Source organism: Tachysurus vachellii, chromosome 4, assembly GCF_030014155.1.
Source record: "Tachysurus vachellii isolate PV-2020 chromosome 4, HZAU_Pvac_v1, whole genome shotgun sequence".
In the NCBI taxonomy this organism is placed as follows: domain Eukaryota; kingdom Metazoa; phylum Chordata; class Actinopteri; order Siluriformes; family Bagridae; genus Tachysurus; species Tachysurus vachellii.
Window position 1 is genome coordinate 17,399,536 of NC_083463.1, and position 27,960 is coordinate 17,427,495.

The window sequence follows — 27,960 nt, forward strand, 5'->3', positions numbered from 1 at the left end:
CAGTGTTAGGTAACAGACGTAGCTTTCTATAAGCATGATATTTTGCTATAATAGTGCGCCACCTGTGGCACTAATCCCCCCCGCACTGTTTTGGATACTATACAGGGGTTTGATCACCGGGCTGATTTACATAACGCCCGTCAGACAGCCAATCACAGGGCCGTTTCGTCTGCTCTTTACGTTTTTGTTGACAGGAGCTCGAGCGCGCACACGCACACACACACACACACACACACACACGTACACACAGACAGACACGCACTCGCCTAGCCGGCAGTTGCGCGCGCGCGTCGGAAGCGACTGTATGAAATCATCGCCTGTGGAAGATAAAAAGCTGCAAGCGGTTTTTAGCGGCTAGAAGAAACGCCTGGTGTTGCTGGTGTAGAGAATAAAGCAGACAGCTCAGTCCGTCTGGATAATCAGTGGCTGGTCAGTGATGTCAGGTGCGTGGAGACCGGATGAAGGCGGAATGACAGTTTCAGATAACCCGCTACAGATGTGATTGCCGTCTTTATGCATTAGACTAAAGGACTAAAGGATGTTTGTAGTGATGTCATTGTAACACCCTGACATCTCAAAGGGTCACTCGTTAGGGGTGTTATTGTAGATGCACAGTCTCGAGCTCGCTGGGAGGAAATCTGTGCATTCACTTATCACTTGTTTACTGATGTGACTTTGGGGAACTTAGAACCAACCCAAAGGACCGTATTCAGTCTTTGCGCGCGACTATTTCTAAATAGAATATTTTGATGAACTTAAAATCGTAACCCAACACTTCAAACAAATTGTCATGTAAATTCGTTTTTTCCAGCTTGTTTTTTTATTTATTTTTTATTTGAAGTGTAGCTCCAGATGTGGAGCGCGTCATGTAGCGAGACTCGGCTGTGAATGATGAGGTCGGAGGAGCAACATCTGGACATCTACGCGCTGATGTTGGGCTGAAAGCAGAGCAACCTGATTCCTGCTGAAAGCTGAACTGAAGGAAACAGAGGAGCAGCATGTCCAAAGCGCTGAAGAGGAAGAAACACTGGGCGACCAAAGTGCGTGAGTGCGCCGTGTCGTGGGGAGGTGCGGGAGAGTTCGGCTCCGTGGTCGAGCTGCTCGGAGGAGCTGAACATGGCCTCTTCCCCTTCCTCGGACACATGGATCTCGATGCACTCGTATGTCACGTTGGCTCGCTGCCCTACTATGGTGACGTGCTACTGGAGGTGAACGGCACGCCCGTGAGCGGCCTGACCAACCGAGACACGCACGCCGTGATCCGCCACTTCAGAGAGCCCATCCGCATAAAGACCGTGAAACCAGGTAAAAGGGTCCCTTACACACGTGTTTACCACACAGCGTGTTGTATTGTCTTTGTGTGTCCGAACTCTTTTCAGAAGAAAGTAGCTAATGCATGTTCGAAAAGTAGCTAGAAGTCGCCAGATGACGACATGCATATCTGATATTTTCATCTGAAAAGTCACTGTTCAAAGAAATATAATCTGGAGAGATTAGGAATGGAATTGAATGGAATGGAATGGGGGGATTTATTTTAACCTGAATTTAAAAGGAACAGACTATAACGTCGTACATATACAAGAAGGAGGCTTTGGTCTTGGCACAACAGACCCAGTATTTACATAATTACAAAAAGAACCAGGCATGAAGGAAAACAGCTACAGATAAATTGCTTTCCGATTAGAGAGAAGTGTGCAGGTAAGATACTGGAGACATATTAGTGATCAGATGTGAGATTAAATGCCAGTGATTGGTCATAGTAAACAATGGGGAGCGATCAGTGATTGGTCATGGAAAACAATGGCATTCCGTGATTGGTCATGGGAAACAATGGCATACAGTGATTGGTCATGGGAAACAATGGCAATCAGTGGTTAGTCAATGAGAACAATGGCGAACAATGATTGGTCATGGGGAACAATGGAGATCAGTGATTGGTTGCTGGGAACATAGACTTGCTCAGAAACACTTTGGTCAAAAGAGCACAATGTGACATGAGCTGGAGAAGCCATATCAAGTGCAGGACACTCACTAATGTTTGACTAGATTTGTTGCCAGGCTCTGATTCGACCTAAAGCTAAAGTCGAATAAAAGTTAAAAAAAAGTGAAGATGACTAAAAAGTTACCATCTAGCAAAAAAGTCTCTTGTGATTGTATTGATGGTGTTGGTGTTGTGTGATGGTGTTGTGTGATGGTGTTGGTGTTTTGTGATGGTGATGAGTCAGTCAGTGTTGAGTCAGTCAGTGTAGGTTGGCTGCGGGTTCAGTATGCATGTGTGGACAAAAGACCATAATCTGTATAAAAATGGCAAATATTTATAAGAATGCAATTAATAGTCCACATCTTTACCCAATAAGAAGACAGTTGGGGTTATTGTAGGACTAAAAATTAAAGCCTGTGCTCCTCTTAGTGAAATCTAAAGCTATAGATGACAGTGAAGAGGAAAAACTCAGAGCAGAAAAGAGGACAGAACCATGAAAGGAACAAGATTTAAAGGGAAACCCTTCTTTTTTTGGGGTGACGGAAAATAATGAGATTATAAATCACAGCAATGTACAGATATACAATAACACACTCTGTTAACGAGCATGTGCGCTAAAACTGTTGCTCTGTTAAATGATGCACTGAGAATAACGAAGCATCAAAAAAAATGAATCAAACGAAGAAATATGAATGTAGTGGTTTTATAAAGGTTTATTTTACCTTGTAGTTGTCCAGTTGCTTTTGACAATTTTCGCAGAGATACTGCATAGCAGTGCGCTCAGGTAAGCGACAGCTAATTAACCCAACTTTATTGATACAGACGCTATTGCTAAAGTTAGCTCTGTAACTAGCATAGAGAAATCATTTGGGCATAAAGCATTTTATGTGTTTTACTTTTCTATATCTGTTATAATGTATTTCATACATGACATTTGGAATTTTAGTCAGGTTAAGTTTTGTTATATATATATATACGTGTATATATATATATATATATATATATATATATATATATATATATATATATATATATATATATATATATATATACATACACGTATATATATATATATATACGTATATATATACGTGTATATATATATATATATATATATATATATATATATATATATATATATATATATATAGTATATGTGTGTGTGTGTGAAAATAGTTATTACTTTATTTATTAATAGTTATAACTGTCTCCCACCATATGTAGGAGTTGAAATTAAATAATGAATATGAACTGAATGTGAATATGAATCTCACTTTAGGTAAATGAAACTGTTATTTTTAATACTTGCATATAGTTGATCTGAACTGGGTTTGCTCCCTGGTGGTGCTCTGCCAGACCTGTAGAAAATGAAAGACATGCTTGGTTAGATTCAGGTAAGGTGACTGACTTGGCCATTGCAGAACATTCCACCTCTTTGCTTTCAAAAGTATGCTTCGGTTCATTGTCCAGCTGTAAAGCACCAGGAGTTCATACTGAACCAGAAGAGGTAGTATTTCATACTGAATGTTGTACACATTTATAGGGAGTAGGAACATTTTTGGTATTCTGTTGTGGATATGGGGTTGATAAAAAATGAAAGGCCTTTTCTCCTTTCCCTCTCTGAAGAACTCGCTGTCAGTGATGTGTCAGTGGAAAGTCTGCTGCCCTGGTTCTTAGCCTTGTTCATACCTCTGTGGTTTCCTGCCTCAGAATTGTGCATGAAGGATGAACCAGGTGTGTCCGAGCTCCAAGGGAGCTTAACAGATCCAAATCTCACAGCTAATCTCTACAGCATGCACACAGAGGACTCTGAGTTGGCCCAAACAACTACATGCGGAAATCTGAACACTTCTGCTTTAATTCACTGAAAAGGTGTCAGTGTAATTGAGAGTAAGGTTGCGTGGGATGGGACTGGGATATTGGGCCAGCTTTGAATAGTGGATAAGAAACAAATTAACACCAATATCACAAATTTAATTAAAAAATATAGACATTCATCACTATATTACAAATAACAGCCTGTAGTCATGACCTGTTGTATTACTGGCATAAGTGCCTGTTAACCTGCCTGTATTTTGATTGAAGTCTAAATCAGTGTATGTGGAACATGTTCAACTTGTTCCATCTGAGCAAATGGCTTGTCTCTTATGAAAGGTGAGCATTTCTTCAACTCTGCAGATAGATTTATTTCTACTGAGGCATTAAAGTGTTTGAAATGGAAAGGAAATATGGCTGTTGCTATGGAACAGAGGAAAGATAGTGTTATTACCATAGAAATGATGAATGGTATTAAAAATGGTGTAGGACCATCAAGAGAGGAAGAACAACAGGCAGTGACTGTAGAAAAGGTCACCAATATTTCAGGCACACATGACCTAAGTAAACTTGATGGGTGAAGATAAAATTTAATTAAATTTCATCATTTCTGTGTAAGAAGATTCAAGGCAAAATATTAAAAACATACAGCAGTATGTGTACATGTGCTGTGTGTGTGTGTGTGTGTGTGCTCTGTGCAAACATAGGTAAAACTAGAATACCCATCATGGCTATAGAAACCGGGACAATGCTGGTCTCGTAGTGAGAATGACAGGCTGCTTCACATAGCAATCTAAAAATACCTCAGATTCTGTACACCGTCTGTTCACCTTAAGTCAGTGATGTAATGTTGCTAAATCTGAGCATAGGCCATAAAATCCATTAGACTGTTAAAACCTACTGTAGTACTAAGCCAGCACGTCCCAGCTAATAAATATTGACATGGTAAGCTCCATAAACTGTAGACCATACATAATTTTGTGTAAGATAGTGTAAACTAAAATGAGTAAGTTTTCTATACGTTTACTAAATATTTGTGCAAATGGTGCCTTAAAAGATGAGACAGAAGCAGTTATATTTGCCAAATATGACTAAAAACACAAGGAATTGGACTTCCAGTAGCACACACACACACACACACACACACACACACACACACACACACACACACACACACACACACACACACACACACACACAATATTAAAGTAATCTCTAAATAAATAAGGGAGAACTATCTGACAGGACATCCTTATAGGAAAATAATCAACAACACTGTGGCTTGATGTGGAGCATAAATACTGTTATCACACCAAAGTTGTGTTTTTTAAAACCAAATTTTTAATAGATTATAGAATGACACTCTGTTCATTTATAGTTATATTCTCTAGGATTGTCTGCAAAAATGCAGTTCTCTCTTACATAATAGCAGCTCTTAGCCACTTCACCAGCCTCTCTCTCTCTCTCTCTCTTTCTCTCTTTCTCTCTCTCTTTCTGTCTGTCTGTCTCTCTCTTTAAAAAAAAAAAACAACCCAAAATTATCAGCTCAAAATGGAAAGTGCAAACTCCTCTGACATGAAGACTTTTCCAAGACTGAATATTTACCATTACAATCAACTGACATTGGAGACCCTATATAAATGTATAAATGAAAGTAGCTTTACAGAAAACTTCACCATATCAATGGTTATGTGTTTTCTTTGCTAAATGCTAATATATTTTAGAATACAAGCATTAGTCTAATAGCACGGAAATTATAAACATACAGCCATTCAAGTTTCTTGGAATGGAAACAATAATATCACAACATCCAGAGATCAGGCATTGATGTTCAGTCCGGTGATTATGATGGTCAGGTGTCCAAATGATGTTGGCCATATAGTGTACATGTGATGACTGATCTGTTATGTTTTTGTTTGCAGTAAAACCCTATTCATACTTGGATGGGCTTTAATATTTTTACAGCCTGCATGGATTTTTGATGATGCGTTTGTGCTGTTACAGAGCATGATAAGTGATGAATTTTTGATGCCATGTCAGAGCGGATGTGTGATCTGTAAATATAGTGATGTGTAGTTGGAAGAAAGTTGCTGTGTGGCGGGAAAATTGGGCTGGGTTGTGAATAACAGTTCAACTGGAAGTGTTACTGAAGTGCCAGCTGAGACCTAGGCCTTCCGGTCATGTGTGTGCATACGTTGATAAGTGTGTGTGTCTCTGTTGTCTTTTGTGTAAGTTTGACTGTAGAGGAATTCATCTCCTGTGAGTATGTTGCTCAGGTCTGGGCCTATTGTGTAATTTAGTGTCTATAAATAATAGATGTATTGAGTCAGATTCCTGCACACAGACAAAAGAAAAGAGGCATGAGGATCAGCTTTTAATGAGAAATGATACAGCAGTTTATTCTACAAGTCATCGTTCATCTGTTACATTCCCCTCCAAAAGTAATGAAACGGCAAGGCACACTGTTTTGTTTTTGCTAAACACTAAAGATAGCTGGGCTTGAATTCAAACGCAGAATATGATAAAGTATCATTTCGGCTTTCATTTCCTAATATTTACATCTAGATGTGTTAAACAGATCAGACTTCAGATTAAACAGATTTTGGAACAAATTCTGGTGGCAGTCCACTCGATTTTTAGGTAAGCAAAACTCATCACTGTGCTTGGCCAAGCTCATATATTTTGGATCATGAGCAGATCCTTTCTTTTGCCACACATTGGCTTTTCTTTCACATTGATGAAACCTTTGTGACTCATCTCTGTATTTATTTGCACATTCAAATTTGGCCATCTTGTGGTATGGCGTCTACACTCAGGGAAATCGTTATTAGGAACACTGCACTAACACTGGGCTTCATGAAGCCAATAGTATAGTGTAAGACAAAGCAAATCTTTCTGTTCCAAATTAAGTGACGCAGTTCTTCATAAAATAAATCTAACGAATTGATTCTATATTTTTTCCTTAGTGATTAAGATACTATTTTCTGTAACTAAACCACAGTGGAGTGTAGGGCTGAAAACATACTGGTAAAACTTTTCTTTTATGCATATAATATTACAGAAATGCTCAGAATATAAAGGAATATTTGAAACTTCTTTATACTGCTAAAAAGATTTTTCACATGTGGAATTCCCTATTCGGTTCAGACCACATTTTTTCATCAGGCTTCAAATCCAGAGCCTGAAATGACTACTGCATAGTAATGAATCATCTGTTTCTGTATTGATTTAGATGTATGTTTCAAATCATTATCTTTTTTGAAAATCTGTCTACAGCCATGTTTTAACCAAATTTAATTAGTTTTTGCTCTGAAATATCCTGGTACTTAGCAGAATTTATGATGCTATCAATCTTGACAAGAGCCGCTTGACCACCGGCTGCAAAAATACCAGATCCATTGCCATATTTCACGGTGTAACCAGGCATCATAACCAGCAATACTGGAAACTGTCAAAGGCACCAGAATTACTGGACAATAAGGAGGAATATAATTTGTTCAAGGCTGATAGTTTTTTTTTTGTCTCTTTTCAGGGTGCATGAAGAGTTTTTGGATACTTTAGTCGAGCAGAGAATATTATGCTATATTTAAGATCTTATATTACTGTGGTGTGTAATCCTTTGCCAGCAAGCACAGAATATATATGAACAACTATTTTAATGTTTTCTGTGTAATGTACTGTAGTTCGGAGGAATCTTGGAAAACTGTTTTATAGTGTATTGTTGTATTTATAATATATAGGGGCAAGAAGGATATATAGAGGCAAGAAGAGGTTGCAATCGTAGCACTTATAAGAAATGAAAGCCTGAAGCATCTATTTTGTGGCACAAAATATAAGGTCATGTAACATCGCTTAAAACGTTTTCGAACATGCAGTACCATGCAGTAAAGATTGAAAAAAATATATAAATATATATATATATATTCACACCTCTAATCTAAAGACATCAGTTACTACATTGTAAATAAAGCTGAAACAGGTACTTTGATCATCTTTATTTAGTTTAATTTGAGTTCTATTTATTTAAAATTGTGGGTTGTACAGGATCAGAAAGGGAAGAAAAGCAAAGAAAAAAGAGTCACCTGTCTTTGTCAGGTGTTTGCACACTGTGAAATTGATTAAGAGGACAAACTCATTAACATTTCATTACTCTTGTATCTGCCCCAATTGTTTTCACACCATGTTTCACACACACTCCAAATCTCTAGCTTTCAGCTTGGTACAGCAACCTAAAACATTTTTGAAATTGGAATTTCTTTCTTTCTTTCTTTCTTTCTTTCTTTCTTTCTTTCTTTCTTTCTTTCTTTCTTTCTTTCTTTCTTTCTTCATTTTTATTACCACAGAACTTGGACAATAAAGTGCAGTGTAACACAAATATGAAGAACAATACCAAGTGCAAGTTAAATAAGAACTGAGAAGATGTGAGTATGCGTTCATACACATATATAACCTATACAAGCATTGTTAGGAAAAAGGAGGTAGGAGAAAGGAAATAAATGTATAGAGGAGAAAGAGAAAAGGTGTCTTAATCATTTAGCATTAAATATTAATAACTTATTTTAGTTTCTAATCTTGGAGAAACTTGGGCTGGTAGTGTTTACCTGAATAAAGAAACAGAATTTACTTACACCTAAGTTTGCATGGCTGTTGGTATCTCAGTATTGTTAAGTTGATTAAGTGAATTGTTATTATTTTCATTTATTAGTATTTAGTGGTAGGAATGGGACACTGCTAGTAATTTGTCATCTAACAGAAATAGTTACAGCCATACTGAAATGTAATTACCAAGGTATTTCATGTGCCTACGCAGAACATATTCATCTTGGAGGAATTGTGGGTGTTCCCTAATGTGTAGGTGTACTGTTCACTCGGGTGAGGTTTTCCCATTAGTTAGGTGCGGTTGGCCAGAATCTTTGGTAGTTGCTTACAGTTTCTTGTATGTTGTCAGCATTTCCCCCCCCAAACATACAGGTTCTGTTCATGGCCAGAAAGTTCAGTTGTGGTCTCATCTGTCAACAAGGCACAATTCAAATAGTAGTGCCACTTGGTGAGGTTTCCTCACTGTCCTTCTCAATATGTGGCATGTTTATGCTCAGGATTCATATTTTCTAGCAAATCTTCATCTGCAGAGGTGCCAACATGTACAGCAGTAGTATTTATGATTTATTATTTTTGAGAAATCACAAATCTATGCTTTTCTGCTTTTCAGCTAAACCAGCGGATAGACCAAACACAAAAAATATTCAGCAGTGGAAAAGCCAATTTATTGTAGGAGATAGGATGTGAATATAAAAAGAAATTCACTAGGGAGTCGAGTTAAAATGTAGTTTTCCTCCATGCATGGTAGGATGTTCTTGTTAGTAATGCTGGCATCTCACTGTTCCTTTTTGTAAACTTTTGTTTTGTTTTTCTGTCCCTGATTGTGCCCAATGATGTGTTTTTATATCAATTACCTGCACATATTAACAGTGGTCTGTCTCTTTGAAAGCTTTTTGGTTTTCCTAATGGTTGATGAATGTGATTTTTTGTAATGTCATGTTCAGTCAAAGGCAAAGGCAAGAATGCAGCAGTCCAGGAAACAGACCTTGTGTTAATTCTAACAGGTTATTATATGAGGCAGGGTTAGTAGGATACTTGTTAACCCTTCAATGATTAATAATCATATAAAAAATAGATACAAATAGCTTGTCACTTTGTGTAGACTAGAATTCCATGTCCAGAAAATACAAGCATACATCACTGTAACAAAGTGGCATAAGAGCTGACAGAATCTGTGTGTACATGTACATTGGCACAGCAAAGGCTAACAGTTTATGTGGCCACTTTTGTTGAATCTATCTCCTTTTTTCGATCATGTCTTTAGTGGTTCCGGCTCTTCTTGTTTTTTATTTTTTATGAAATGCTCTCCTTGCTCATCCACCTCCCCGCACTTCATCCATCCTCTTTAGATGCAGACATTCTATTTCTGTGAGTCACTGGCATACCAACAGTTTCAACTGAGAGTATAGTAACTGTCTTGTTAAAGGCACTGCACGTATCGAGAGTTTGACGGTAAACAAATACGACGCATGCATTGCCTTTGTATTGATGGCATGAAGGAGCACTGAAATGCATTGCTAATATGGATTCATATAATATTCCATCAATAACATTAAGTGGTGAACTTACTTTGCATATTGCTGAAAGAATATGTGTGAATTTACCAGATATCTCTAGCTGATTTTCCTAAAACCTTATTTCAAAGCGTTGGTATTCTACAAGAGATAAGGCTTTGAAAGCTGGTTAAATCTTTCTATGATTGACATTGCCCTCCCTTTATCATTGCTCTTGTCTTGAACCCTGGAGGTCTGTTTCCCATACATATTAGACCTGATCTTTGATTAAACAGTTCTTCAGTTGTGAATTATAGAGCTAGCCTTATATCTTTTAATCTTAAAACCAGACTTAATCACTGTTCAGAAATCTCCTTGGGACAGGTAGTCAGAGGAATATATATTTTATCTTTGTAGTAATAGGAAAGGTTCATGTAAGTAATAAAACAGAATGTGATGTAATAATCAGCGACTGGATGTTGCGGCTTGACTTGAAATGGAATTACTGACATCACTTCATTCCTCTTATATTTCAGTAATATGGCAATCATTAAATTATTTTTATTTATGAATGAACATTTATATATCTTAAATTTAAGTTATCCATTATGAATAAAACAGCTATAAACAGTTCTCTCATCGGCTTCTATTTATTTCTCTCACTTGAAGGTGTTAAGACAAAAAAAAGTAAATAAAATGCAGCTTGTCATGAAAGCATTAAGCTCTCTGTCTTGACTTTTCCATGATAGAAAACTGACAGCTTTTCCTCAGACTGCAACAACGTGCTGACACTGCAGAAAAAGAACTGCTTTTCTTGTTTATTTAATCTGTTTAAAATTAGACTTCAATTATGTACAGTGCGAAGTTATTACTATAGAGACGATAGCATATTAGAAGAGCACATATACAGTATAATATAATATACAATGTAGAATATAAACCTGAGATTTGTGTGTCAGATTATAGGCATATAAAAGTAAATGATATATAACATTTTAAATTGCAATTTGTAAAATTGGAAACATTGGTTATGTTTAGTAACATTCGTTTCTCCCTCCCCCTGAAGTTTATAATTCTAACAGCATTCACTGACTCCAAAATTCCTCAGCGAGGAAGATTTATTAACTTTGAGGAGTTTTCCTCCTCATCCTAATATCACAGGCTCTAGAATATTATAAAACTGGAAAAATCACAGCGTTTAACAGTATTATAAGTTTAGTGCCAATGATTATCTAATTTGTGTACCTGTCCCAGAGGCGGTCTTTAAGTGCCTGGGAATGAGACAGCATTGCCTTTCAATACCATGCATCATAAAAGGAGCGTATTTAAATAACCTAACACTTGACAACCCCTTTAAAGCCACGTGAGTGACAGGTCCAGGTTCAGTCAGAGTGAGTGTCAGGTAGGTGGATGGTGACTATAGCTACATTTTACAGAATATATTAAAAAGAAACTGGAAAAAAAATGTTCAATTCTGTTATATTTAATAAAACAAACAAACAACAACCTTAATAGTTCAAATGATAACAGATTGATGTACAAAAAGGCATTTTCTCTCATCTAGTCATTACTAGTCATTTACTGGATTTAATTACTGTCTTGCTCTGTTGCTCTTAACCCTCTCCTAATATCCTGGCCTATTCATCTGGAGTCTCTTATTATGCAGGCCAAATACATGATATTTCCAAGTCAGCTTTATTTGGGGGTTTTATTACAAGGACAGCAGGTTAATAAAACAATAAACACAAAATTGAGCAACACACCAGAAATTAGAATCTGACTAAAGTGGTGTATCCTAGTGTTAAACCTCCTTTGTGTGTGTATGTGTGAGATGGTATGGCTTATTGTTGTGGTTGGCACAGCAACAGGCATGGTGCCAGACCAATCCATGTGGTTTCCTCTCATTTCCCCAGTGCTCTGCTTATTTATGCACCACCATGACTGGACAAGAGCTGGGTTTCTCTGAACAGCAACCATCACTAGCTCGTGCTAGGAGTGTGTGTGTGTGTGTGTGTGTGTGTGTGATTATTATATTATATTTCTAACACACTCGTGGCTAGATGTGTGTAAAATTAAGCTCATCACACTAACCGTGCCTACGACACTTAATAAATGCTCTGCTTTAAAAGCTGAGGTGAAGTGGCAGAAATGGACGGCAGCATCTTTGTAATTCTGAAGAGCTGCAAGTTGAACAACAGAAATAATTGGTTTAAAAAGCAAATTAAGCAGAAAAGTAATTTATGTGACAGGCGTTATTGTGGTTGAAGATATTTGAGTACTAATTGGTTTTAACCCTTTTTACCAGTACACTGGCGTTCAATAGACTTGTCTGAAATTTTAAATTTTATCACCTGATATAAAGTTAGTCAGGAAACTGTTGGCTTTTAGTGTGAGTTGTTTTTACCTCATTTTGGATAACGTCATACAGAGTTTTAGTGGTTAAGGCACCTCAAAGAACAGTTTTTGTATAATATATCATCTTTATCTTTGAAGATATAAACATTTTTATTACCCCTAGTAGGCTAGGTATATACAGAGTGTCTACTTTCATATGAGCCATTGTCCACCTATAATTGGGTAAAAATATTCAATGCTGATCACAGGCATAGCAAAACAGGCGCAAATTAAATTTTTTGACCTCTAGTAAAAAGAGTTAATAAAAAAGCGGTTTTCAGCAGAATGATAGTAGTGATTCATTTGTGTAAATGTATGCAATTAAACTGTACTCCTTTTTTTTGGGTTTAACTGGCATGTGAAAAAGAAGTCCTGTATAATCTGTTGAATTTCATTTTTTGATGTGAACAAAACTGGAGGACGTGTTCCTAATGTAGAGTTTTGTGTTATCATGAATGCTGCCAGAGCTTCTCGACAAAAGCAGTCAAATTGTCAAAGAGAAATAAAAAATAACAGACTGTAGTTTTCTTAAACAGTTCTAAAATGGTCTCATATTTCTATACATTTGATCATAAATAAAACTCATCTATGAGACTGAATTAAAAAAAAAAACATGCCGGTGTTTGAGACTGCCTATAAAACTAAAAGCCACACACACAGTGATCATTTTTACCTGGTTTTGAAATTTATTTTAGTAAATAGTATTTTAAATTATGCACAATGCTTCACATCCTAAGGTCTGGTTTATTTTCCCAATGATTGGAACATGTAATCAACCAAACCACTTTTTATTTCTCCACCTATTTCTCTAATATTTTTTCCACCACCAAATGCATATATAAGATGCTGAAAAGTGCATTTTGCATGTACATGGTGTTTCATATGCACAGTTAAGATTCAGTCTTTCAAGCGTATGCCAGATTACTATATAACATGCCAGATTTTAATTACATATAAAATATGCACAAACAGATTTGAAACTTACATTTTGCCCTCAGAATTGATGCATCATGAGTCAATCAATAAAATATCATGTTTATCCAGACACTGCATTAACTACGGTTTGATTTAAAGGGACTGACTATTAGTGCTTGAGGGAAAATAATAACTAGAGTATTTCTCCATCTCACATTAAACGCATACATGTAGACTTCATGTGTACATGTACACACAGCCTGGGGATTATTGGATTTTATATAACTCTAATATTGCAAATCCTCCAGTCTCCTGCCTTATCTAATCTGGATGAGTCTAAACAGAGACAGAGGCTGTATTATAGCAGGGATAAAGCTACACTCACTGAGCACTTTGTTAGGAACACTATACTAAATAGTAGCTAAACATTATACGGGTAGGGTTTCCTTTTGATTGCAAAACAGCCTTAATTCTTTGTGGCATGGATGGATTCCACAAAATGTTGGATACATTATATTGAAATTTTGGTCCATGTAAACATTGCATCACGCAAATCCTGAAGATTTTTAAGGTGCACTTTCAGGCTACAAATCTCCTGTCCTATCCCAAAGATTCTGCATCACAAAGTTTCTCCACTGGATTCAGATCTGGTGACTGGGAAGACCACTGAGCTCATTGTCATGCTTTGTCACATCCTGCGTCCAGAAATTGAGATTCATCAGACCAAGTTATTTTTTTCCGGTCTTTAGCTGTCTCGTTTTGGTGAGCCTATATACCCATTGCAGCCTCAGATTTCTGGTGTTCTGCTGTTGTAGCCCATCCATATTTAGGTTTGACATGTTGTGCATTCTGAGATGCTTTTCACACAGCACAATTGTACAGAGTGGTTCACTGAGCTACAGAAGTCGTTCTCTCAGCTTGAATCAGTCTGGCCGTTCATCTTTGACCGCTTTCATCTGCAAGGCATTTCTATCAACAGAACTGCTTCTCACTGGATGTTTTTCTTTATTGAACCATTCTGAGTAGAGATTGTTGTGTGTGAAAATCTCAAGAGATCATCAGTTATACAGTAGATAAACTACTCAAACCTGTCTGTCTGGCACCAACATCATGCCACAAACAAACTCTCTGAATCAAAGTTTTTTCTCATTCTGATGGCCAAGAAAAAATCCAAAATCCAAGCATTTTGAGTGGATCGGGTATCAGTGGCGCGTGACCGATCCATATCCGATACCCGTGGTCATGGGTATCGCACTTTTCAGAGCACCGCCAGTCGAATCCATTCCGATTGAGGAATGCCCTAGTAAATTAAACTCCATTCCGCTTTTTACCTACAGCATTGACCACGCTCCTGCTCCCTGAAATCCTGGGCGTTGGAATCATTATATGTGTGTGGGACAGGACACGCCCACTTTTTATTTGCTTCCGACGCCCATGCCCATGGTGGTTGAATAATGTCAATTAACTAACTATTGCTTGAACTTATAAGAAAAATACACTTATATATTAAATTACATTAATGAAAATAAATATAATAAGTTTTACAGGAAATATGTTGCACAACCGCCTGCGACAGACAGGCAAGTTTAGCAGGCGCCCTTTTCATTTACCTCGTTAAACATGTCGCTCGTTTGGGTGCAAGGTTTACTGTTTAATACAGTTTGCATTGTGTTTCAAGAGTTCTAATTTAAGATTCACTTTAAAATATTGCCTTTTCTTCAAAAAATAATTTCATTTAATAATTGCAGTATATATGGTTTAGATTGTTATACCTCTAACTGTTAAATGTACTGTTTGCTACTGCATTAATACTTTTTTAAGGTTTCTTGTGTTTTCATTTTTCATCCAGTAATGGGCATTTTTGTATTTCTTTGCCAGAAACAAATAAATCTTAATAACTAAACGAGTTGTACATTCTTTAGAGGTAGAAAAGAACACAGATATCGGATCGGTACCGGCCGGTACTGGCAAACTCTGGTATCGGAATCGGATCGGAAGAGAAAAAGTGGTATCGGTACATCCCTAATACAAACACAGCAAAAATTCAGCACAAGGTTTGTTTAAAATTTTTAACAGTCAATATCACTCACTCTCACTCATTTTCTACCGCTTATCCGAACTACCTCGGGTCACGGGGAGCCTGTGCCTATCTCAGGCGTCATCGGGCATCAAGGCAGGATACACCCTGGACGGAGTGCCAACCCATCGCAGGGCACACACACACTCTCATTCACTCACGCACTCACACACTACGGACAATTTTTCCAGAGATGCCAATCAACCTACCATGCATGTCTTTGGACTGGGGGGGGAAACCGGAGTACCCGGAGGAAACCCCCGAGGCACGGGGAGAACATGCAAACTCCACACACACAAGGCGGAGGCAGGAATCGAACCTCCAACCCTGGAGGTGTGAGGCGAACGTGCTAACCACTACGCCACCGTGCCTCCAGTCAATATCAAGTTCAGAAAAAAAAAAATACAGGAAGCTTTTACCTTCCTCTCCTCCCTGTAAAAATGAGAATTACTGTTAGATAATATTCTAACAAATGCTTGAGTAGTACTTTGCAAAATCTTTGCTAGAATTTACATTATGATGTTAAATTCTTTGGCGAAACACAAGACAGATACAATTGTAGTAGTTTGGAGCCCAAATGAAACGTGTTCTGTGTGTATGAATCAAATACTGTCAGTTACTGAACAGATGCTTTGAAAATTATAATAGTTATGTTGAGTCTGAAATGACTGCATGGCATTGCTAAAGAATTATCCACCGTTGCTATATGAATATGCTGTCAGTCTATACACTGAGAGAAACAATTTCTTAAGGGATATGATAGACTGCTTGTGAAACACCTCACTTTCTACAGGTTGCTGTAAAAGCCAATCAGTGTGCTCCAGTTATGTCATACAGTGTGCTTTCATCAGAAATTTGATCTGGTATTGCCCTAAAACAAAATCTGTTTAATCAGGCCCAAAGGGGCTCATTCAGGCCAAATAACATCTTGTGTTGCTTTAGATTGCATCACAAAAAAAAACACCACTGACCAGAAGTAACTGAAACTACTTAGTGTTTATAACATAGTAAGAACTAAAACTAGATGTCAATAATTTAGCTTTCAGTTCTGTTCGGCAGGGTTGAATGAATCTATTTGGACTGTACAAATAAATCAGAGTATCTAATATTAAAAACGCTGTTGCCACAGTTATGATATAACCCTATTCAATATGGCTCAATGATCATAAATACTGTATTATGTCAGCACCTAACTCTTACCTTAAAGCTATTTATCATGTGGAATATATTTTCCATGGATTGGCTTTATCGTGTTTCCTTATAGGAGAGAATGAATGGAATATCTAAATTTATATTTATATATTTCATATATATATTATATTATGAAGAATCATTTCTAGCCTTGTGAGAGTGGTCTCCTCTAGGATGGTATTGTCCTCATCCACAGAGCTCAAGGGCTCATTGAACGGTTTAATGAGGATGAAAATGATGTAAATTATATCCTGTGACCTTCATAGTCACCAGATCGTGATTCACTTATACACCTAGGGGAGATTTTGGATTGATTTTGGACCTTTCACTGCTGTCTTTACTGCCATCACCAAAAAACCAACTGAGGGAAAGTTGAAGTTGAATTTGGAGTTGAATAAAAAGTTGTTGAATAAATTGGGTTCATGGTGTTTCAGTAGAGTTTAGGAGACTTTTGGAATCAATGCCCAGATGCACTGAAACTGCTCTGGTGGATTGCAAAGTTCTGAGGTTTAGGTTAGGTGTATATAACATAATGTAACTGTAGTAACATATACATAAATGGAAATATACTACACAGAAAGATCTGCTCCTTTTTGCCCCTACTAGAGACCTACATTTTAAAACAGCTGCCTTGCAATTGGATAAACAGATGCACTGCTACATTCTGTCCCATCCTCCATATTATTACCGAACTGATTCCATACTGTCTACAGCGATATAAACACATTATTATGCATGCTAGGATATTCTATAGCATTGGATTTCATTTTGGATTAAAATACATTTTTGGGCACTCTATAAAAATGGCTTGATGCTGTGGACAACACTTTTAGTGTTTTCAGACTGCTTGGTGCACGGAGCTGCATGGAGATGCACAGAAGCCGAGACGACTTATCTGCTATGATGGGAGAACACTGTGTGACAGCTCTGAAGTCTGAGCCAGGGATTAAAGAGAGAGAGAGAGAGAGATAGAGAGAGAGAGAAAGGTGAAGGGGAGAAAGAACATTTCGCAACTTGTATTTGGAGAAAGGACATTCAGGGCTGGTAGTTTCACACATGTTGAGAATGTCTGGAATCTCTTCATACCAGTCTGTATGTGGGTGTGTATGTGTACGGTTGTGTGAAAGCAGAACAAAACCTGCTTAACCTGAAATGAGTTGGGAGATGTCTTACTTTAGTTACTAGTTATGGGATTCCAACCACATTTTATTCAACCGGTCTGGAAAGAATTATGAGTAGTACACATTAATAATTCATTCACTATTAGACATTCACTATTCTGGCATTTTATAACCCATTTATCCAATTTGCTGTCATTTAATATTAAAACTGCTGTGTTTAATGGTCATTGAAAGTGTTACCGGTGTCTGTAACTCTCGCAGCTATGGACTAAAACTCCCTTGATCCTCAGGCTACACGACCTGATTACTAATGACACTTACCTGTTTACAATCACACTTCTCCCATCACATAGCTCTCAGCGTTATGCCCTTATTCAGAGCAACATACATCTATCTCATTTACACAACTGAGCAGTTGAAGGTTGAGGGCCCAGAAGTGGCAGCTTGGTGGAGTTGATATTTACGTTCTGTAAAATACTCAAAACGTTCTGATCAGTAGTCCAACATCTTAACCACTGAGCTATCACTTTCCACAAAACCAGAAAACGTGGCTCTTGAGAGGTGAAACAAAAAAACCCTTACTCTAACCCTAACCCTAGTTTTGAAAATTCTAATGACAGTGATGCCAGGAATCTAGAGAGCTGTGTTCTCTGGTTGGAGGGATCCCATTCTCACTCTCTATCCCTTGTCAATCACAGCCAGTTGTGTGTGTCTGTGAGCTTATTTATGCAGAAGAGGGCAGATATCATTTTCCTCTGACTGCGATACACTGCCCTGTGAAAGAACATTGAAAATATATAGTTGTTGGCTTAGTTAGCATGTGTTTGTCTCATCCTCCCCAGCTGGTATCTGTCTTGTGCCAGGAGAAAGTTATCGAGTGGTTGAGATTTGACCAAAGCGGGAGAATTTCTGCCCAGAACATATCATTATCACTGACAGGTCAAAAAGGAACATCATGAGCAGAAGAGAGCCGAGAATCGAAAAATTAGAAATGTCATTTTGTTGTTTGTGGCTCCCTATGTGAGTCACTGACATAGAGCTGGAAAATTACCTGTGCTTCTGACTCCCCATAGTGATGAACATGCTCTTCTAGAGTTGACATTCATTTACCAACAAGATCCCAGCTGGAGCCAATGGCATTTTGTGCTTTCTGTGCTTTTCTTCATTTCTTCATCTCCCTTCCTAACTTATTTCTTCATATTTACATAATTTCTTCCATATTCCTGGACAGCATATGCCATTTTTCCCACCTCTCTTTATTTTGCCTTTGCATCATGAAGAAAACGTGCCTCATACTGTATATCAGCAACTATGTGAGCTGCTCTCAGAAACTACCATATTCAGAGTTCTGGTAAATTACCCGGCATTTACGTACTCTGATGGAAAAGCAGGACTAAAGTAGAAAAAAACAGAAAAAAGTAGGAGATTGCAAAGGTCAACCCTTGTTATACGCTTGATATAAAATGTGATATACACAGCTTGTGTATATCAAAGAGTGTGTCAAAGAGTCAGCAAAGCCTTTCAGCTGCAGGTAACTGTGAGCCTAGGAGATCTATTTTCAGTTGAAGCATTCTCTCGAGTGGCCGTGTTGAGCTCTGGCCAGTGAGAATTGCTAGTTTGCTACAGGAGCAGGCTCAGGGCTTGAAGCTGACAGTGTGAGCTGGTCGTATAGTTTAGTGTACCAAGCTGTATAGATATGTATGAAAGGACTCTGGACAGGAAGATAGCAGTTAAAGCAACTAGTGCCACAGGGAACATGTCTCACTACTGGGGTGAGAAAAAAATACAGCATTCAAACTTCAACCCTGTTTACAGAGTGAACAAGGGCATCAGGAATGACCCACAAGAGCTACAGCTACTCTTTCTTTCTCTTCTCAATCTCACGGCGAAAATCGTATTGAGACATCAGCTGCTACTGCTTCATCCAAAGTGACAGGACACAGACATGTTCTCTAGCTTTTCACATCAAGTGCACTCTCTCCCTCTCTCTCTCTCTCTCTCTCTCTCTCCCTCTCTCTCTCTCTCTCTCTCTCTCTCCCTCTCTCTCTCTCTCTCTCTCTCTCTCTCTCTCTCTCTCTGTCTTTCTTTCTTTCTTTCTTTCTTTCTTTCTTTCTTTCTTTCTTTCTTTCTTTCTTTCTTTCTCTGACATTGCTTTCACCATTTCTTTCCCTCAGATGACCTCTTTTTCAATTGAATGGCATCCTTTTTTGCTCCACTGAGCTAGCGCTTATGTCCAAGGACATACACGATTCCTTGGCTGTTTATTTCTACTATTGTGTGTGTGTGTGTGTGTGTGTGTGTGTGTGTATGTGTGTGTGTATATATTTGAATGCTTGACAGTTATAATATATTCAGACCCAGCTTAAAGTCAAAAGGTTTGGGTGATATGTGTGGTATGTGAGATGTGTGTGTGTGTGTGTGTGAGTGTTGCTATGGGTTACAGGCCCAAGGGTAAAGCAGAGGGCAGTGGTGCTGAAAGGATGGGAGCTGTTTTATCTGTTTGTGTGTATGTATTTGTGTATGCTTGTGCGTGTATATGATCTTTTGTCCTTTGTTTAGAGGAAATAGTTCACGCTGTGTTCCAATCAACAGGAATCACACAACTGATCGGATGACTGCAAATTATTTTCCTAGAACTGTCGACTGTTGACAATAGCCGAAATGTGAGAGAGTATGTGTATGTGTGTGTGTGTGTGTGTATGTGTGTGTATGTGTGTGTGTGAAATTCAGTGGGATGTGTTTGTTCTAGTGAATAAGTTGAATATGCATATTTGTGTGTATATGTTTTTATTGTTTTATTAAATAAGTATTTGTGTGTTGGTGTGTGTGTGAGTGAGAGTGTGGCCTGCCTTTGTTGAACCAGCTTATTCATTCAATTTTTATTGGGGTGCTGTTTGTGATAGGCCTTAACCCAACTAATCTAAAACACACACACACACACACACACACACACACACACACACACACACACACACACACACACACACACACACAAACCCACTCATTCAATTCAACGGACTCTCTTGAGCAATCACCCACTGCTTCACATTAAACAGATACCTACAATAATTATGATGGCTGAAAGAAAACAATGTATTTATCCCAACATTTTGCAGAATATTTTGCAGAAATTTAATTACAGTGATTTATTCCATTACATTTTTCTCCACAGTTTGGTCACCTGCAATTCCCCATGCTCCAGTCAGCTCTGACTTGACAGCTACCAACTGTGCAGGCTGAAGACTAGCACCTGCTTCACTCGAGAGCCATGCTTATTTATTTATTTATTTATTTATTTATTTTTTTTTTTATTTTTTTTAACAGCATTTCACCCATGTTTCATAAACTCTACTTATGGTATAAAAGAATTCTCTCATACACACTATATACTGCTCTATATGATAGAAATTTACTGTAATGCAATGAAAAAATACTACTACTACAAGTAAGATTAATAAGTAATCCCCTTTAAAACGAGGAGGTCATCTTGTTTAAAACAGAACTGCTGATAGAAGTGTACGTCCATTTTTCATTAGCGATTCCTTTTGGCATTCTCACACCCCGCGCTTTTTTCTGATGCTCAGCTTAAAAGCACTTATCGTTTTCAGTTTACTAGATAAGGACAGCATTTTTGTTTGTAAACACACACACACACACACACACACACACACACTCAGACAGGGCTGTTTTTAGAAGCAGGTTTAAATGTGACTTACAGTATCACTTGTATATGCTTCTATATTTCAGTATGTCTTGACAGTAGGACCATATAGATCTTTTTTCTATAGACATTTCTTTTTACACTTTCTACAGAAGTCATTTTAAAGAAAAAATGTGTTGGGATGGGTTGAGGCCAGATAAAACCCCGTTCCATTTGATGCTCCTGGCTCTAGAGCATCGTTGTTTTCCAGTTAATGGAACGTCAGTTCATGAGACTGTATCAATTCCTCATTGCTAAAGATTAAAGCCAGTGTTTTTTTTACTTGGATTTCAGTGCACAATAGTTCATTAAGCTCTCTGTGTCCTATTCAAAGCTCTTTTTGAAGACACACACACCACACATGCTTAATTTCTCTACCGTATCTCAGCACTAGAGAAATGAAGTGAGCAAAAACAATCCTCTTCATACTCAGGTAATACTTCCCAGAAAAGAATAGTGTGCCCAGAGCCCAAATTCACTGCCGCCCAATCTCTACACACACTCACACACACGGAACAACTTGTTGCCTAGTTGTGTGTAAGGTTTTTAGCCCTAAGACATAGTCCTTAAAGATTTTATGCTATGCTCTGTATAGGCATATGTGTAAAGAAGTTGAAAGCTCAGCGGCTTTACCTTTATCATCGATCGCATGCCTTTGAACGAGTTTGAAGCTAGTGTTTTTGAGCTATTTGAGCTCTGCTCTGTGAGTTTAAGGCAACTCCAACATATTCCTATACCTCACTGTTACTCCTGCCACAGCATTACTGCACAGAAGCAGCCACCTTCTTTTTGTTTGTTTGCTATTCTTTATTACACAAGCTCCAATTTCTTCCACTGTTTGCTCCTTCTACTCAGAGGCAAACTCACAAACTCTTGCTTTGTCCAGTAACAATGCCCACTCTGAAGAGAAAGTTGGTGGTTAGTGTCAGCAGTGACTAGTTCTCTCTCTCTGACTATTTGTTTTTAAAGAGACAAACAAGTACTGTGCACAAGACATCCTCGTGTATTACTTTTGATTTCATGCTTTTTATAGATATATCTAAATAATATGAGGAAGAGAGATTTATCACAGAGGATAGAAGAGATTTTCCAACAGATTTCACAGGCAAAAGTTTATTATTCATTTCCATGTATGTTTATATCCCTTCCCACCATCTACAATTTAGCTGTAACGTTTGTGACTTCTTGCTAAGACGAAATGCGAGACACTTAAAAACCAACTCATTCAAGCGAAATGTGAGTCAGACTGAATGTGAATAAAATCTACCTGACATAAATATCATTGAACTAAAGGGGGAAAAAAAAGAGGGACCTGAAAGATGTGCGTTTGTTTCAGTTAGGGGATCCTTTCATGCTGTAATGATTTCACATGTTGAACTTATATTACCTAGTTAAAAGACTCACACACAAAAATAAACTGTTATTAAACAGATCAGGCCACCTTCTTTCATGGTCCAGTTCTGATGCTCATATGCCCATGACCCCGTCGCCTTTCCACCGGTTGGATCACTTTTGGTAGGTACTAACCACCACATAGAGAGATGCTTTGACCCAGTCATCTAGCCATCATATTTTTGCTCTTGTTAAAGTCATTCAGATCCTTATACTTGCCCATTTTCATGCTTTCAACACATGAGAACTATGACTTTTCACTTGCTGTCAAATAAATCCCACTCCATGAAAGGTACCATTGTAAGAGATAATCATTGTTATTCACATCACCTGCCAGTCGTTTTAATGTTATGTCTGATCCTCGAAGGTACAAATATTAACTCTATTTGTATATTAATCTTCTAATCGTACGATGTAAATGAAACCTTGTTAAAGTATCATACATCTCATTTCTTATCACGTAGTCAAGGTGGCATTGTCAGTGTAGGTCTGTATAGATTGCTCATTCATTGCGAAATCACCTCTTATGGCCAGCAAAGTCCATTTTACAGATAAAAAAGCCTGGAAACACTTAACACCAACATTAACAGTCCAATTAGCACTTGCACTTTGCATTAGTGTAGCAGTTTGCATTATCCCAGTGCACCCAGGCAACTAAGGCATGTAAGTGGGTGAATGTACTGTAGGTAGCTGTTTTTTCCCCTCACAGGTAGATCTGCAGCTAGCGCCGTAAAGTAATAGAAGAAGGCTGACGTTTGAACAGATATAGCTGCATGGTTGGGATGTCGGATGGATTAACCGAAAGTGATGTCAAGCTAGGAGGAAAGTAATCAAGCTGCCACATCCTCTCTTGCCATGCATGTCACACAGTCTGTGTACAGCTCGTTTGTCTGCGTGATTTTGCACTGAAGCTTGTTTTAGAGACTGATTGAGATCAAGACAGATTTCAAGCTGTGTCAGGTTGTGACCCTGTGACTTATTTGTCTGGAACGTTTCTAATATATCATAAATAAACTGTCTCAACACTAGCATGTAGGCGTCGAGCACCAGATGTGCATGTATCTGTGTGTTTGATGTTTTGTTGTTTTTTTAAATAAATGCCTGAAAGCAAATTGTATCCTCAAAAGACACGCAAGCAAACAAAAAATATGTGGTTGTCTTGCAGAAAATCTAAAATCCATTTTGCAGCATTATCTTTGAACTGCCTATCATTTCCTCTATCTCTATAACCTTACATCTGCCCTGTTCTCTCATCAGCAAGCCTGTGGCCTCTGTGCACACACACACACACACACACGATAAACAAATGCCCATTTTAATCAGAGGTTCAGCCTCATGATAGCAGAACATAAAGGATGGCTCTGTTTGTGTGTGTATGTGTGTGTGTTTGTATGTGTGTATATGTAGGTGTATATGTGTGAGTGTGTGTGTGTGTATGTAATTCTGTGTATGTAAGTGTGTATATGTGTGAGTGTGTGTGTAGCAGGGAATGTATGTGTGTGTGTATATGTGTGCGTGTGTGTGTATGTGTGTGTATATGTGTGAGTGTGTATGTATGTGAGAGTGTACGTGAGTGTGTGTGTATATTTGTGAATCTGTGTGCATGTGAGTGTGTGTATGTGTGTGTATATGTGTGAGTGTGTATGTATGTGAGCGTGTACGTGAGAGTGTGTGTATGTGTGTAGATTGAGGTCAGTGTATAGGGTTGATGTAGATAGTAACACTCTGACCTTCACCACCATGTGCATAAATATCCCTCCAACCCACTCTGTCTTTCTCTCAGCGTTTCCTCCTCTACTGTTTTTTCTCTCTCCCTTTTGTAACTCTTTCTCTCCCAAATGTGTATAAATGTGTGGCAGTGTCTGGAGGATTCTTTCACCTTGTCTGTGTGAAAAAGTCTAAGCCTGAATAAATCCATTTCTAAGCTCAGATGCACAGTTGGTTCTTCTCATTTCTTATCAAATAGGCAAATGCCTTTGGAGCTCCATCTCTCTCTGTTCCCCCATGGCGTTTGTGTGTCTGTCTCTCTCCTGACTATCTGTCTCTATCTGTGTGTCTCTTTTATCCCACATTCACACACATATAGAGACACAGACACAGTTACAAAATAAGCAATCAGTTTTGTTTACTTACAGATGCTTAAAGCTAAATTGCTTAGGATTTCAAATGAAGGATTATTGAGAAACGTTCACTATAATCTGATGTTCCTGAGCTGCAGTGAGATTGCATGACAGTTCTGTAATATTAATTCACTCTCAGCAGTCATGGATCAGAATTGCTAAGAAATTCGTCTGCATGTTGTGTGTCAGCTCAGACATATCAAACAGCCTCCTGTCCCAAACTGAAGCCTGCTACGCAGTTAATGACAGGAGCCACAGCCAATCAGGAGAGTGTGTGAGGAGTCAAACAGTCCAACATTATACTACACTGCAAAAATGGCACCTTACAAAGAGAAAATATCTTTGATATTGTCAGATTTATTTATTTCTTATGATAAAATTAGTGAGCCAAATATATGCTCATTAAACCTATTTTTAGATTTGTTTTGCTTATTTCATACTTTATATGTTTTTTTTGTTATTGGCAGAATATTGTGCTCTTTCTAAACTTTCATTTCTAGAAAGAAGCAATCACCTGCCAGTAGATTAAGAAAATTTAAAGGTTAAACAATAGAAATCTCTAGAAATTTACCATTTAATCATTGTATGTTTGATTTGATTTGATTGTTGTATCCTTGTAATAGGAAATACTAGGTACATTTAACATTCAAGATATTTTCACCTGCTAAGATGTCATTTCTTTTGCATTGTATAAAAAAAAAGGAATAATGATTACAGACCAATAGAGTTTTTTTTTTTTCAGGATAAGAAACATTATTGTCATTTGGTGGAACGCTATTAAATAACAGCTGATTTGGTTTATATTTGTTGTTGTTTTTTTTTGAGCAGGTTGATCTAGAGAGCTCATGAAAGCTGACCTGTGATTAATAGAAGGTGTTGGTGACTCTTACACAAACTCTTACATTGAGCTCTCTGCTCGTTCCAGTCTGTGTTTTTCATCCATGTGAGTTTAAGATAAAACACAGTTTTATTTGACAGACTGGAGAGCAAACAATAACAGGGAACAATTTAAAATGATGAGGTATTATAGTTGTGTTCTCTACATTTTCTCTATATTTTAGCCAGATAACTAGACTTGGTGTTTTAGCTGTATCTAACAGGCCTGGAGAATCACAGAGCATCGACTAAACCTTCTGCATTCATCCCACAATCCAGTGCATACAGCTCACGGTAAGATTACATCAGGTCGACCTCTTCCCCTTCAACCGTAGTGTATAATTCAGCTAGCTAGTTATGGCTAGGTGAATAATTCATTCTGTAGAATATGTATTTTTTATGAGACTTAAGAACGAACACTGTAGTATATAAGTGGTGCATGTGCGCTGATGCTGGTTCGGAATGTCACAATGAGAAATATCTACTATATGAGACACACTACTGTAAATACTGAGCTAGCTCACAAACTGTGTACTACCGAACTAAACAGCAAGTCACAGCACAAACATTACAAATTGTTCTGCAGTAAATAGTTGGCAATAGAGTTTCTCAGAACCAGAGAGAGTGAATCTAAATCTAAAATCCCACATTCAGTAGTTTTTAAATGAGCATTGTGTGCATGAAGGAAAGAGAGAAAATGACAGAGGAAAAAAACAGGCAAAGAAGACTCAATACCCCATAACAGAGACGATGAAATTTGATGGTGTAACCCCAGCAGACGTGACTTTACCGGGTTAAAGGACGGACTCTGCTACTTCATTCAGCTTAGATACAGAAATACATTTAAATGAATGCATTAGTTCAATAGAAACAAATCTATCAAATAGCATACTGTATATGTAAAAATGACACAGCACAATTTATTATTAATGCCATTGTCCTAGTTGTATTCTTTCTAAATCATTCCTCCATCCTGCTATGCTGCATCTTTCTATGATTAAATGATGGAGAAAGCTGGGACTAGGGTTTTAAATGGAGTCTGCTTGGATGTCTGCGAATAGCCATAATTACGTCTGGGTTATAGTGCATTATATTAATGAATACTGCATTTTGAACACCTGGCCTGCATTGTGCGGTGCATCTCTACAGAACCGAGTGTTTGACAATGACCTAGAGCTGATTCTAATAAAAATTCCATGAACGACTGTCTCACTGCTCACCGAGGCTGGATGTACGCACATGAAGAGGCGTGGCAGAAATATGATTTAATATAACTGCAAACACACACACACTTTTTATAATACTTCAGGCTTTAATGTTAGTATTGCTAAGGCTGTAGCTCATCACGCAAAGTGTGCCTGGGATGCCTATTAAACACTAAACACTTGGTGCGAGTAGCAGTCTGCAGTTTGTTCCGAGGTGGAGTGATGGAAATGACCTATTGTGGAACTGTGCTAAAGCTCAGGACTAATAAGGAAGTGCAAGTTCAGTATGGAAGAGATAAATGCATTAATAAGTGAAGTTATTAAATGAAGACTCTCATTTCAGAAAAAGTAATCGGTGTGCAGGGCATTAATTCGCCTCATTCGTCCATTAGATTTGATCTAATGAAAAGACTTTTTGAGCCGAGTAATCAGCTTCGTAAAAAAGTGTGCAATTAAAAAAAAAAGTGAGCGATTTACTCCAATAAATGTGATGCAATGACAATGACAGTTATATCTGGTTGCCAGATCTCCAAAAAAGCTTCCAGAAAGATAGTGGTATTAATTGATGTAGCTTTTCTGAATAGTTTTTTCACAAAGGTAATGCAGTGGCCATTCATTATTACATATTGTGGAACTAATAAATATAATTTATTAGAAAAAAAAATCTCATGGGCAATGACATTGTGCTACTGTACATTTTTTAAATCTGCTTTTTCACCTCATGATATGTGCAGTTTAGACAGTTATTTGCACTGGTTTCTTTCATCTAGCTTCCAACTATTCTGTCGTCCTGTTTAGTTGCCATGTACTCGTGCTGAGTACTTAGAGTCCTGGTTATTTATCGTGCATTTTGCACTCGTTTCCTACTGTCATTTATTTGCACTATTTTTACTTGTTGTACCGTATGGCATGCTAACGAACGTAATGTGTTACACTGTGCTCCTGAAGAAACGACAATACTTTCCTGATTATTGGAGTTACAGGAGGAATTTAATAAAATGACATGAAAGATGACAAATGAGGAATGAGAAATCTTCACTTGATTTGAACTGCACACAGAGCATGCATGGTGCTAATGTAC

General features: G+C 37.8%; 1 protein-coding gene across 3 annotated transcripts in view; it reads left to right on the plus strand.

Annotated features, from left to right (window-relative positions):
* Window positions 1–265: 265 nt before the first annotated feature.
* Window positions 266–27,960, plus strand: part of LOC132844556 (membrane-associated guanylate kinase, WW and PDZ domain-containing protein 3) — a 104,149-nt gene continuing 76,454 nt past the window's right edge. For 2 of the 3 annotated variants that reach the window (XM_060868114.1, XM_060868115.1), the window contains exons 1-2: window positions 266–443; window positions 847–1,305. In XM_060868114.1, coding sequence (XP_060724097.1) covers window positions 999–1,305 — 307 coding nt within the window. In that variant the 5' untranslated portion in view covers window positions 266–443; window positions 847–998. Of the gene's footprint in view, window positions 444–841; window positions 1,306–27,960 lie in introns of all 3 variants that reach the window. The other variant, XM_060868113.1, reaches the window with a different exon arrangement.